This window comes from Canis aureus, chromosome 6 (genome assembly GCF_053574225.1).
Source record: "Canis aureus isolate CA01 chromosome 6, VMU_Caureus_v.1.0, whole genome shotgun sequence".
NCBI classification, from domain to species: Eukaryota; Metazoa; Chordata; class Mammalia; order Carnivora; family Canidae; genus Canis; species Canis aureus.
In genome coordinates, this window is record NC_135616.1 from 34896084 (window position 1) to 34910227 (window position 14144).

At 45.7% G+C, this 14144-nt stretch overlaps 1 protein-coding gene across 8 annotated transcripts in view; it reads left to right on the top strand.

The window, feature by feature from the left end:
* Nucleotides 1-14144, top strand: part of SETBP1 (SET binding protein 1) — a 359759-nt gene that overhangs the window by 170577 nt on the left and 175038 nt on the right. For all 8 annotated transcript variants that reach the window (XM_077900618.1, XM_077900627.1, XM_077900626.1 and 5 more), the window contains one exon: nt 10815-10868. In XM_077900618.1, coding sequence (XP_077756744.1) covers nt 10815-10868 — 54 coding nt within the window. The remainder of the gene's footprint in view (nt 1-10814; nt 10869-14144) is intronic.

The following is a 14144-nucleotide window of genomic DNA, read 5'->3' on the forward strand; positions in this document are numbered from 1 at the left end:
CTGATGAAAACCGAAGCAGTGGTTTTAGTAAACAAAGACCATCTTCCAAATTTTAGTTTGTGAAGGTGGTTTCTTGCAAATGGGAGGAAGAACTCCAGTTTCACTTCTCGTATCTATGATAAAGATTGTTGTCTGTCTCCTGAAGATTATACCTGCTGCTCTCCAGCTCTATCATTCTGTCAGGTGCAAAACTGTACTTACTACTTCTACCTCCTGGTCCTCATGCTATGCTGAATTCAAGGAGGACATAAGCAATGTTTCATGCCTTATGAAACAGAGATCTGTAGTAACAGAAATGGTGTACTTGGGATTTCCCATTTTTGTGTATTATTGAAAGTGCCCACTTATGTGATCATAATGATATTATTCTTCCGTGGATCTTGGAATGCAACTATCCCCTTCCTATTATTGGGTTACTTAACTTTTTTGTTTTGTTTTGTTTTTTTGTTTTAAATAAATCCCTGTCTCCAGGTCTCCAAAAGGCAAAAGATCTTTTTTAGGTGGAATGAGGTAACTCATGAGAGTATTTCAATTGCTGGCAACACTACACATGTGGAATAGTTAAGAATGAACATAGGCCTTGGTTTCAGATGGAATTGAGCATACTCTCTGGATCTGTCAATTACTGTCTTGCAACTTTAAATAAGTCATTTAATGTGGCTAAGTCTGCTTTCTCATTCGTAAAATGGGTGTACTCATGGTACTGCCTCATGAGGTTCTTGAGAAGGTGTAATGATATGAGCTGATCCCCGGAAAGCATCAAATAGTTTTTGGGGATTCCCAGCATCTGTGATGGTGCCTGGAACTTGGTATGTCCTTATTAGCTGGAGAGGACAGCTAATTAGGGGAGAGGATATAAACTCGGTTAGGAAGAGAGGATACACATGATAAGTAACTGTGTTTGTAGCAGTGTAAGTATACAGAGCAGACTCCAGTGAGTCCTTGGTTAGCCAGAATTTGTGAACAGAGCTCCATTGAAAATGTTATCTTGAGTTCACAGATATTTGAGGGGAAGATCAGGACACTAGGACGTTACCTTACATGCCTACACTGTGAGGCTACCTGGGGCTGACGGGAAGCCTGGCTCCTACCTGCATGGCAGGTCATTTGGGGCACAGCTGGCAATGCTAAAAATGCCCCTGAAGCCAGGGCTGACTCCCTGGCATGGTAGGAAGGGAGAAAGCACCAGTCTATTTAGGGATGCCTGAGGGGGGTCATGGATGCCTTACGCAGAGAACTGGAACTCTCATGATTCAGCATCATGATCACATTCCAGCTCTGCCACTTTTTCCCTCTGTAGCCCTGAATTATTTCACCAGTTTGCTCAACTATAAACTGTTGAAAATCATACTACCCTGCATTGATAATGTGAACATTAAGAGGGATGATAAAGCTAAAGCATCTACCTGGTATAAGAACAGGTAAAAGTGGGTCCTGAAAAATAAATTATTTTTCATATTATAATTCCCAAGAGTTCAGGGCAGGCTTTCTGGAGGAGATCCTTCAGTTTACGTGAGGCTTATGAAAACTATGTCTACTTGCATCTATGGGTCCAGCTTGACTTTATTCCTTTTAGATATCCACCTGTAATTGTGATTAATTGCTCCAGATTTGGCCTGAGGGACCTGGATTCTCAGCCAAATTGGCTGCACTGAACTGAGGAGCAGAGCTTTTGACTCTGGTGCTCACACCTTCTCTGAAGCAAGCATCTTCTGACTTTTCCATTCTCTGCTGCAAGTGAGCCTAGGGGTGTAAATCAATTTCCCAGGATTCGCCAAGGGGATGCATTTGAAAGCTTTAATACTAGTTTTAGAGCCAAGGGAGCAGATCATCTGGTCAGTTCTAACAGAAACTCAGCAAATGATTAGAAAAGGGAGACAAGCCTCAGTATCCAGCCCTGCTTGGCATATGTTCAGTGAGGGGAACCTCCTTTATTGGCCTTTTACGGACTTTGGAAACAGCCCACAGATGCTTGCAATGTGATTTCTTCATTTTGTTTGAAGAAAGGGACCTACAGCCCAGATTGTGTTCCTGAGAAGCAACATATCTTTAGCTCCTTCCTTTCCTGGTAAATTAGTTATGCTTTCTTAAGCATGTAGCTTGCCGAACTTCAGATGAAGAGAGCAGACATCACTGCCGGCAGAAAGCGTAAAGAAAGGAAGAGAAAGTATTTTCCTGATGAGTAACTCATGGCAAGTATTAAAGGCTGTGTTCCTAAAATGAGGTCTAATGTGTCCTTAAAATGAGTTCTAAAGGTTAATTTTCTTTTCCCCAGGTATATTCTGTTAGCACCATGAATGGTGTGTTTTCCAATCTAAGGGCCTCCTAAGATAGTTGTTTTCAAAATTCCTCTTTTACAAAGCTTTACATTATCAACATGGAAGTCCAATATGAAATACCAATAGAGGTTGTGCTGCCCTGGATAAAGTGGGTTGGAGGTAGGGACTCCCCACCTCAGCTCCCATTTCCCCCCTGCTCATACTCCCCAGGACCCTTCTGTGGAACCCAGGGCTCTGTAGGGCATGCCTTGAAAACCACTGTTCTTTAAGTGTGTTATGCATGGCTCATTTTGAGGTGCCAGAGCATCACAGGGGATGTGATAGAACCTTTGATAAAACACATTCCCCAAATAGCAGGGCTCCTGGAGTATTATGATGTAGTGAGGAAGAGCAGGAGTCAGCCGAATGGGGCTCCAATGCCACTCTACCACTTAGCAGTTGTGTACCTTCAGAAACGACTTAACCTTCTTTTTTTTTTTTTTTTTTTTTCGACTTAACCTTCTTTACCAAAATACTTAAGAAATGGGGATGTGACTATCCATGTTGCACATCACCAATTTATACCAGATTTAAGTTTGTAAACTTCCCACCCAGCACCACACAAGATGCTCTCCATGAAATCTGTTTTTCTTGGTCTAAGGAAAAATAATTCTAATGGGAATTTCAAAAAGAGTGGGACAGGCTTCCACAATTTCACAAGTTTGAAGAAACATAAAACAAGACTCATTGTCTCAGTGAGTTCTAGATTAGGCCATTAGAGTCCTCTTCTGTCATTAGGTCTCTGTGGTTATAGCTCTAATCTACAAGGAGAAGGATTAAAGACATTCCCACTCAGAAGTAGAGATAGTTGTGACTTGGACAACAACCAAATACATATACCACCATGTGGACATAGGCAATATGTGTGAGGTTATGCATGGAACTAAAAAAAGAAGAAGAAGAAGAAGGAGAAGGAGAAGAAGAAGAAAGAAGAAAGAAGAAAGAAGAAAGAAGAAAGAAGAGAAGGAGAAGAGAAGGAGAGGAAGAGGAAGAGGAAGAAAAGAAGAAGGAAGAAGAAGGAAGAAGAAGAAGAAAAGGAAGGAGAAGAAGAAGAAGAAGAAGAAGAAGAAGAAGAAGAAGAAGAAGAAGAAGAAGAAGAAGAAGGAGGAGGAGGAGGAGGAGGAGGAGGAGGAGGAGGAGGAGGAGGAGGAGGAGGAGGAGAAGGAGGAGGAGGAGAAGGAGGAGGAGGAGAAGAAAGAAAAGAAGAAGAAAGAAAAGAAAGAGAAGGCTCTTCTGGCTGCATACCTAGAGGATTTTGTTAGAGATCTCACCTGTGAATATTAAAACCCCATCATTTAAAAATATAAATAAGAAATCAAGACCAGGCTTGCTTGGAGTTATATTCAGTTATTATTAGTCATCCTTGTTGCTCTTTGGGAAGGGATTCCATAGCTAAGGCTGGAGCTGTCAGTGGTTTCAGGTTCAACCTTTAAAATTCCATGAGGGCAGAGGGGATTTAGCAAAAGGGCATGCAGGACACCAGGATGGCAGCTTTAAGTGTGTTACTTGCTTCTTAGGCTGGTGGAGAGCCGGCTGCTTGGCTTCTATACCAGATACCCTAAATGTCTTGGCAGGTAGACTCATGCTTTCAGAATTGTAAGGTTGTTTACCGTGAGCTCGAATGTGGATGTGACTGCAGGCTCACTGGGATGATGAACCTGTGTAGCAGTCTGAGTGACCATCTGTCTAAGTTCCTGTTTGCACACTGGTCCAATAATGGAGATGCAGTATAGGACCATCCGCTGCCCTCCCTTCCATCCTTCTGATTAGGGATCCTTCCAGACGGTGTAGACAGCCTCTTAAAGGTGTGTGTGTTTTGAAGAGAGAGTTACTGGAAAAGAAAAGAGAGAAGAAACTAGAGACAGTCTGTTCCATCTCTGTTTCATCCCTAACCTAAGGAACCCTTGGGGGAGCTAGAATTGCAGGGCCAGAAAGAACCTAGAATTCATTCTATAGGCAGTAAAAGAAGACCCGGACAGGTAAAGTGAGCCCATGACAGATCCCATAGTGAGTTGAGCTGGAACCAAGGTAGGACATGCATCTTCTTCCTCCTAGTCTAATGCCCTTTTGTACAGCAATGGCCATGTACCGGCCCTGTGGGGAATGGCGACCAGATGGTTCCATTTCACCTCCTTATTCCACTTTCCACATTTCCTTCTGTGACCCCAGTGGAGCCGGGGGCCACCTGCTGGTGGGTGCTTCCAGGACCTGCTGCTGGGTGGAAATCACCTTCACCTTCTTCCCTTTCTTCTGTCTTAATCCTTGACTCACCTTGTAGCTCTCCCCCGGCTCTTTTGCAGTCTTCCGGTCCTCTGTGTTAGGGCATCTGAAACTTTCTCTCAGTTGCATACATAGGGTTGGCTTTGTTCTAGATTATCCATTGGGTGACTCACAATCTTTCTGAACCTCAGTTTCCTTTTTGCTAAGTTACAGAGTGGGACTTATTGGTTTCCAACAACCCTGGTCACACATTTGATTAGATGTTTGTCTCGGCTTACTGGGACATTGCCTCTCACAGATGCTGTCCTGAACTTTGGGGGCTGAGGGACTGGGTTGGAATGGGGTTCAGAGTCCATCCCGGAACCCAAGGAAGAACCAAGTGACACTTCACAAAGCAAAGAGGGAAAAAAAGATCCATTTCCACAAAATAGGAAAGGGGAACAGATTGAATGTGTGTAGGAGGAGTGTGTATGGGGTTAAGTGGAAGGTTTTTCTTTTTTAAGAGAGAGAGTGAGGGCAAATGGGGGGAGGGGCAGAAGGAGAGGGAGAGAGAACCTTAAGCAGACTCCCTGCTGAGAGTGGAGCCTGACACAGGGCTCAGTCTCACAGCCCTGAGATCATGACCTGAGCTGAAATCAAGAGTCAGATGCTTAACTGACTGAGCCACCCAGATGCTCCCTAAGTAGAAGTTTTATTTAATTAAAGGCTGGTAGGGGCAGCCCGGGTGGCTCAGCGGTTTAGCACCACCTTCAGCCCAGGGCCTGATCCTGGAGACCCGGGATCCATTCCCACATCACGCTCCCTGCATGGAGCCTGCTGTCTCTCTCTGTCACTCTGTGTGTGTGTGTGTGTGTGTGTCTCATGAATAAATAAATAAAATCTTAATTAAAAAATAATTAAAGGATGGTATATTTAAAGACCATTTAAAAATGGAGCATATTTCCCCAAAGCCATCTTTGCTCTGTTCTTTTATATACCTGGCTACCTACCTATGCATGCATGCCTGCATCCATCTGTCCATCCATCTATCCATCCATCCATCCATTCATCTATCCATCTCCCATCCCATCATTTATTTCTCTGCCCCACAAGGGAGGAGATATGTGGGAAGAGCAAATGATCTAGAGAATCCTCAGTGTAACAAGGCTTCAGTTTGTCCAGCTGTATGTCTGCAAGGTTGAGATCCTTCTGGACAGATGTCCAGGGTGACCCAAACACCCCTTTTGCATCAATGACCCCCTTTCCTGATGCATGTGTCCTAGGTCAGCCTGGGGGATCGATGTATAGGCCCCACTCTCCCCAGATGGGATGTGTCCTTTGGCCAGGGACCAGGAGACAGGAAATGATGTTCTTGGAGCAGGTGGGCTTAGGGGGGAAAGGGAGCAGCCTCCTCCCCTCCTCTGAGGGAAGATTTGGAAATTAGCAGTGAGAGAGCAGCTGCTTGAGGGGCAGTTCTAAAGGGCACAAGATAAGGCTGACCACAGCTTGATGGAGGTGACTTTGGGTGAGGGAAGCAAAGAGAGACCCCATGCAGAGAGCTAGGTAGCAGAAGAGCTGAAGGTGGAAGACTCTTCTCTTGTCCCCCTCAGGGACCCAGAGCTTCCTTCATCTTCCCCCCTGCTCCTTAACCCACCCCTTAGGCTTGGAGAGACAAATAAAATAAAATAAACAAAAACTTGTGCCAAGAGAGAAATTGCAGCTCCTCAAAAATGGAAAGCAGGGTCATCATCCTAATATTTTGAATGTGGACCATTCCAGAGAACAGCAAGACGTGTCAGGAATGAGAATGGTCTGAGACAGGGCCCCAGGAATACTGCCCACTCCACCAGGGAGATGAAAGAATTTTCTCCTTCCTTTGCCTTTTAAATGTAATTCTGTCTGCCCTGCTCCCCCAGCACCCGCTCAACCCTCTTGCTGGGAGCAGTGCAGACAGTTAGCAGTCCTGGGAAAAGGCAGGATCCTTTTCATTAACTTCAGCCTGATTGAAGTCCCCAGAGCCAAGGCAGATTGCATTTTCCTCCCTTGCTGCCTCCCTGCACAGCCAGGCTGCTCTGGGCAGTGAAGGCTTTTCCAGGGGGACAGAATGAGGCCATCCTCGAGTAGGGCAATGGCTGGGAGAGGGTCTGGATCATTGCTTTTCAGAACCATGGCTTTGGGGAGGGACACATTTGTGTCTTCATGCGTGGGCCTCAGTTTCCCTGGTATTCTGAGCACATCTATCTTACATCCAGCACAGAGGCAAGCAGCCACTGTGTCGGGGTTAGGGGTGTCTGCAGAGGGACTGGGGGTTCGAGGACTCACCCAGGCTTGTTGTTAACTAGCCATGTGATCTTGAGAAGTCACTTAGCAACTTCGGCAAAGTAAGGACTTAGTCTGGAAGGTTTTAATTTGTTTTAGGGGCAAAACATTTGACTCCAAGTTAATTTGTGTATATGAAAGAGAGAAGAGCAGAGCTGTTCTGGGTGACAGGTGGGTGGGGCAGAGAGGACACATCGGGGGCTCTCTGACTCTACCACGTGCCCTTGCTCTGGTTCCCCAGCAGAGGTGGCTCCTGACCCTTCTGGGGACACGGTGGTTTTTTTTCATCCACCCAGAGAACTTCCGCTGTCTCCTTTAGGTCCTGATACTCTTTGGGGGGTCCAGATCTAGGTGGCTGCAATTTCACCATAGAGGAGGACTTCCTGTCCTGTATTTCTAATCCGCATGTGAGCAAGATGCTTCAGCCAACCTTCTCTTCTTCCTGAGTGCATGATGTGTAGGCATCTAGGAAATAATCAGCTTTGTAAAAGGGAGTGGTCAAGGAGCAGGGTCTGTGTTCAGCCCTAGAGCTCATGTAGTTGGTTAGAGCAAGAGTGGAAGCCAGAAGCAAGGCATGCAGGGGGTCCTGGCTGGAAGTTTGGGAAAAGCAGACTTCTGCTCTAGTTCATTCAGGAACCACCTAGGGACTAGGTCACAAGTCCGCCTTTGGCTATTTCCCAGGTCAGATAACACCTGAAACGTGTGCTAGATTGTGAGGGAAATAGTTCAGAATCTCCAAGGTAAAGAATTCAGATGTTCCTGAAGTTACCTGATAACCATAACTGACACCTCCTTGCTGCCTCCCCCAAACCCACCTCGGATAAGCTAACATGTCTAAGCAGCCTCGGGCCCATTGTATCGTTTCATCCCCAGGAAGGGGAGCTCCCCCTCTCTGTCAGGTAGTGGGTTCATTCACTGCTCAACCTCTTTCCCTTTCATCCTATCTTTCCTTCAGTTTAACCTTTGACACCTACACTGAAGTATAAGCCAATATTCTCTTCTAAAACCTACAGAGGGGACAAAAGAACTTGTTCTCATCATGTAAGTTAATTAATTCATTCAAATATCCGAGTGCCTCCTTCATGCAGGAAATGCTGTAGATACTGAGTGCCATTTCCCCTTGTTGACTTGAAGGGTGTCATAAGCCATCTCTCACATTCACACTCTGTTCTCCAGGCTCAGCAGTTTAGCCATTCTTGCCCTTACCTAGAGGTTGACAGTGTTCTCCACTTTCCTTTTAAGTCATTTGGCCAATAGGTATTTATTGACTAATCACCTGTCTAGGTTCCTCTCATCACTTTGAAGAATGCAGAAGCTACATAAAATAGAAATCATGTTCTTGTTGGGCATGGTCTTATTAGGTGAAAAAATAATTTTAAAAAATACGCACAACAGCACAAAACAGACCCTTAAATAATTAAGAACTAAATTGCATGCATCTGATTTCCTTTTAAGAGAAGGAAAGAGGATGTGAGGCTTCTAGGAAGGTGGGATAGATCCTAATTTTGTTGAGCTAGAGACCTAACAAGTAATAACCAAGGATGCCATATCTCTATATCCAGCCAAGCAGATGGATCTGGCAACTTCTCAATTCCCAAACCGCTGACATGAGGGAACAGTGCATATGTTGAGATGCTTTGAACACGCCTGTGGTTGATTTCCAGATGAAGCATCTCAGAGCTAGGAGGAAGTAGATGTTTTGTCTCACGCCTTCTCCGTATCTGGTGAACCCTGTTAAGTGGGGGAAGAAAGGCACCTGCCTGCTGGATTCCCAAGGCCTGGAGAATTCGGAGATTTGGTCCAATATGCTAACACGTGTTGATGGCTCTGCCCTTGCAAAGGTCACTGCCGTGCTCAAACCTCCCTCCAGCTTTTCTGTCTCTCCTCCCCAGCTCCACCCTAATCTTTACTCAACTCAAGTTAGAGGCCTACACTGCATTGATAAGCTCCAAAGAGTAGATGGTCCTTGCCAATTAAATGAAAGAATGTGTGGAAGAAGGGTAGTGAAGCGTCATTCATAGGGACATGCTTTATGTTACTGCCCGTGGCTCATTGACTCAGAAAGTAGCACTCATCTCTTTTCCTCCACCATGGCACCTCAACAGATGATCTCCAGCCTGCTATTGTCCAGAAGCACCGTTGTACAGCAGAAAGAGGAGGAGTTTTGGGAAAATATAGTTTTGGATTTAAATCCCAATACATATACCACCTGTGTGACCTAGAAAATGTTGTTTATCTTCCATTAAGTCTCAATTTTCCCATCCATAAAGTGGAGATGCTTTCTATCTCGTGTGGCAATTGTAAGGTTAAAAATGAAAAAGTGTTTTAAGCAGCAAACACTTTGCTGGATACCCAAGCAATCCTCGATGCACAATGTCTCCTAACTCCCTCCATCGTGCTGGATGTACGCCGTGGATGGCATGAGCAGATGCATGGGGAGCTGGGGCGGGAGGGGCATCCCTTGTCCACTTCTTGAAGCTGCCTCACCTGAACCTCCTTGCCTGCTGCCTTTCCATACGCAGGGCTCAGTTCCAACTGCATCTGATCTCAGTATCCCTCCCCCACCCCGACCTTTCTTGCTCTATGCACACGCAGTTTTGTGCTTACACACCACTACCCTCTGCTCACATGACATATACATATCTAATCTTCGACCAACCTATAGTTCCTTAATGGTGGGGACTGTCTTATGATTAGGTGTGGCCCTCCATGACTAGTCAAGTACCCTAATGGCCTGTTGCATGGCTCTTTCATAACAAACAGAGGATCCAAACTGGCTGTCCATCAGGAGTAGTGCCACCTTCTCTGGGCACCTTCAGTCTGGGGAACCTCGCCTTCAGGACTTGGGGTGGGGACAAAGGGACAGCCTGTACATTCCCCACCTCATCTCTGCTCTTTCCCGGAGTTAACACCACTTTCTGTATCATTTTTGGCAAAATGATTTAGAGGAGCTAAACAGCCCAGTTGAGCTTTCCTGAAGGCAGCATGACCCCCTCTCTTTCTTGAACCAAACAAAATATTGTTATAGCAAACATGAAATCTTTCCTATTTTTCACAAACGCTCTCCAGGCCTAACAAAGCTAGCAGTCACACTCCTTGAATCAAAATAAGCATCTGCCCTTTTTCTCTTTATCCCACAATTTCCCAGCATTTTTGAACAACAATAAAGTATGTGATTATTTTAGTAATTAATCGTATGCTTCTATTTAGTGCTTTCTGGAGAAGATGCAAAAATATCAAAACATGAACTTGACCCTTTAATATTGATTAAACACAGAGGCACAGAAAATATATAAACCTGACTCTTATTTTCCAATATTGTACATGGCAGTTTGAGGCATAAGCTATGAACACCTGAATAGTATATAAGATCAGAGGTAATATACAGTGACAGGAAGCTGAGTCATGTGTAGGTGGATAAAGAGAAGGGTTATTTTTACTGGTCTGATAGAAGAAGAAGGAGAAGAGAAGGAGAAGGAGAAGGAGAAGAAAGAGGAGGGGAAAGAGCAGGGGAAGAGGAAGAAGCAGGCCTCCCAGAGGAGGTGGTCTGTAACTGTCTCTTTAGCTCGTGGTATCACAGACTACTTTGGTAGTAGAAAGAAAGTCAGGGACCTTCTCCCAAAAGAAGTGTTACACATCTGTAAATTTGTGCATAATTATACTCACAATTTTAGAAGTTTGTGGACCTCCCGGTGTCCACACAGAGTCCCTGATCCGTGATTTACAACCCTTAGTAGAATTGGTGGCACATAGACGGAGGGCCGCAGAGGGAGAAAAAGTCAGAGGTGTGGTGGACACAAGATGAGAAGGCTGTTGGGTCTAGGTTCCTAGCCCAGAAATACCACATTTGCCTTTTGTGATTCTGCTTCTCGAGCTTGGGAGCTGGGCGGTGGTGAGTCCATTCCTTGTGAGTTGTCCAGTGGATACTGTGCACAAGCCTAGAGAAGTATCACTCAGAAAAACTTTGTTCTTTTCCAGCTCCTCTCAGCCAGTGACCTTGCAGCCAGCGACCTCAAAGGATTTCAGCCACAGGTAAGTCCACCGGGTCCCTTTGTGAAGCTTGGGAGAGTTGAAATGCCCCATAGTTTGGTTGTAAGCAAACAACACTGGAACCAGGACAGAAACTCCCATAATGGATCTCCAATTTTTCTGACAGTCTGACGCTTTCAACCTTGACAGTGACCTGGTAGCTTGTACTCTGGTTGCAGCTACCCCTCGTGTCATGGCAAACACAACCTCTTTCTGCTGTCTCTCTATGTTTTATAATGGCGGGGGCAGGGGTGGAATGTAAGCCAAGATGGCTGGAATGCATGGTGGTGGACAGCCTACCAGAGGAAAAGGCTAAACCAAGCAGGTAGAGGTCAGGGTGGGGCTGGCGTTCACCCCAGTACTTCTCTTTTTGGGGACAGGATACTTACCTTTCTGAACTCTCCGTGTGCAAATGACTTAGAGTCAAGGTGTGGCAGCCACGTTAGTCTCAGACTCTTGCATAGGCAGATGGTTGTGTTTTGCTGATCATGGGCAGGGAAGAGACCACCATTATCTCTGGCCAGAATGCTGTTTGGGGATTGTCATGGGCAGACCACAGGACGGAGCAGGCGAGGGCTCTCTGAGAACCTCCATGGCGGTGGTAAAGATGGAACAACTCTACCCTCCCTATCTCTGGAAGGAGATTACTGTCAATGAAGGAACGTAGAAGCATCAACACACATACACAGCAGACACACAGAGACCCTTGTGTTCTCTAGGCACCCCAGTGGAGACTGAGCATATATACAGAGAGAGGTAAACCCAAGAATGACAGCTGTGGTCCTCCATCCCTGGTCCTGTCCCTCTTTGGATATGAACCTTGCTGTCACTTTTCTAACCCGGCACCTGCCCTAAGGACCCCATTGTTCTCTGCCTTTGTGGGGAGATACCATAGCTCAGGACACACAACTTTGGGGACAGAGCAAGTAATTCTCTAGTAGCAAGCATTCCCTATATTTGGTAATGTTTTGTTCTTTAAATCAGTTTCATATCTGTGAGCTCACCATGCCCTCACTACACTTCTATGTGGGGTATATCCTGTGTGTCCCCTTATGCTGCAGGGGCACAGAGGACCCGGGTCCTGGTAAGAAATGGCCTCAGACCACACAGGGAGCCGAGGACAAGAACACAGAGTGGAAAGCAAGGGCTTAGAGAGAGAGAGAGAATGCATAAAACAAAGGGCTCCGAGGGAGAGGCAGAGATGAATCCTCGCACCGTTCAGGGTGTGGTGTCCATCTGTTGATCCTTGTTGATCCTCTGTTGATGCAATGAGGTTTTAAAAATAGGTAACCAGCAAGCCTTTTGGCAACTATTGACAGCTGATAATCACTTACTCACATATTCACACAAACTTCCAGGGGAGTGAAGGGAATGTGAAACGAAAGCATCAGAAAATCAACATTTACCCATACCCTGTCCACGGCCACGCTCACACGCAGTGGCATCCCAGCTAAAGATTCATTTTTCCCTGAAAATGTATAAAAACAAAGAATAAATAGGCTTGTGCAATGTTTTGTGGCTTGAAAAGGCACATAGTAGAGACTGACTTTACGGAAGGGGCATGTGGATGTGTCTGTGTGTGTGGTTTTGGCATCAATTCTTTCTGAGGTGGTCGCATTCTTTCCATGTCTGTTGAGCCGCATTTCTAGATAGTAGATTTAAAGGGAAATGTTAAGGGAAGGAAAAGTTAGGTATATCTGAGGTACCTCAATGACGTTTGAGGCCATGATGATGGAAAGGCAGCTCCTGTACTCGCGCAGATAACCCCACAGTAGCTGGTGCAGATGGCTCACTCCCCTGGTTCTGTCTGACCTTTCCACATTATTCCATTTGTGTGCCACTCCCCTGAGGCTGGAGACATAAATGCATATTTTTCACTCCTCAGGATGCGTGTTCCCGAGGCCAGGAAGCCCAGGGAATCTTGTGGCCAGCGCGTAATGCCCAGATCAAAGTTAATTCTCCAGTGTTATTCCTAAATCAAAAAGGCCCGGATGTGTCTCAAGTCAACACCACCCTTTTGGGTGCTTTTCCGAACAGGAACAGAATGCTGCCCACATGCTTTAGGCTGCCTTCTCTCAGCCCCACTGCACCAAATTGTCGGCTTCTGTTGTTATTTTCTGCTTTTGGTTTCAGCTGAAACTGAGCCCCACGCATCTTGATGTCTGCAGCAATCACGGACACATTCCCTTCTGGGAACCGTGGCAGACATTCAGGAGGGGACCTCACTGAGATACCCGAGACCCCCCAACCCCCTGACCTCCCCCAGGGTCACTGCAGTGGGGCCTGTCAGCTCCCATCGAATTCACATGTATCAGGGGCCTGTAAAGGGTTTTCTTTTCCTTGGTGCCCGTTCAGGCTGCAACTGCTTAGGGAAAAGGGACATCGTTTCCTCACTGATCTTTGACGGCTCTTAGCTTTGAAAGTATGGAGCAGCAACTATAGTGGACTCTGTACTTTGTGGGTCCATATGGAGAAGAAAAGGGTCAGGAAGCAACTGTCTGTCTTTCTGTCCATGAATGTTGGTTTGTAAAGACACCATGCCATGCCTGGGAATAAGGACGTTACTTCCAAGGAAGAGCCTGATGGTGGATGCTAAGGTTTCAAGGTTTATAGGATAGGAGTGCATGTTCTCCTGGGCTGGTGTGCTTGTCCTCTGCGCCGCACAGGGGAGACCTGTCCCCTAGCGTCAGGCCTGGGCTGACAGGTACCTACCATTCTCAGCAAGTTTTAAAGGCACAGGTGGAAAAGCTTCTGCAATTTACATCTAAACCCCCCAGACCCTTCTCTTCCATTTGGTACCCACCTCAAACACATCTTTATTTTCCATTATCCTGTTCTTTTGCCTTTTGAAGGAACAGATACAGTGAGTCTCCTTTTCTTCTTGTCTTTGGATGGTTGGAAATGAGGATCCTCATCCCTTTTGCCAGACCATCCCTCTCCATCCCCCATGAGAATAAAAGGAGGTGTCTTATTCCTATTTGTAAAATCCACCAATTGTGTGCTTTCTCCTTCTTTCTTTCTTTCCTTCCTCCCTTCCTTCCTTCCTTCCTTCCTTCCTTCCTTCCTTCCTTCCTTCCTTCCTTCCTTCTCCTTTCTTCTTTTGCCTAGTATAAAAGCTGTTAAGTATTCACTGTAGAAATTTTGGAATGTGTGAAGGGAGTCAAAAGGTACAAACTTCCAGTGATAAAACAAATGAGTCCTAGGGATGTAAAGTATGGCATGGTGACTGTAATTAGTAACACTGTGTATTTGAAAGTTGCTAAGAGACTAGGTCTTAAA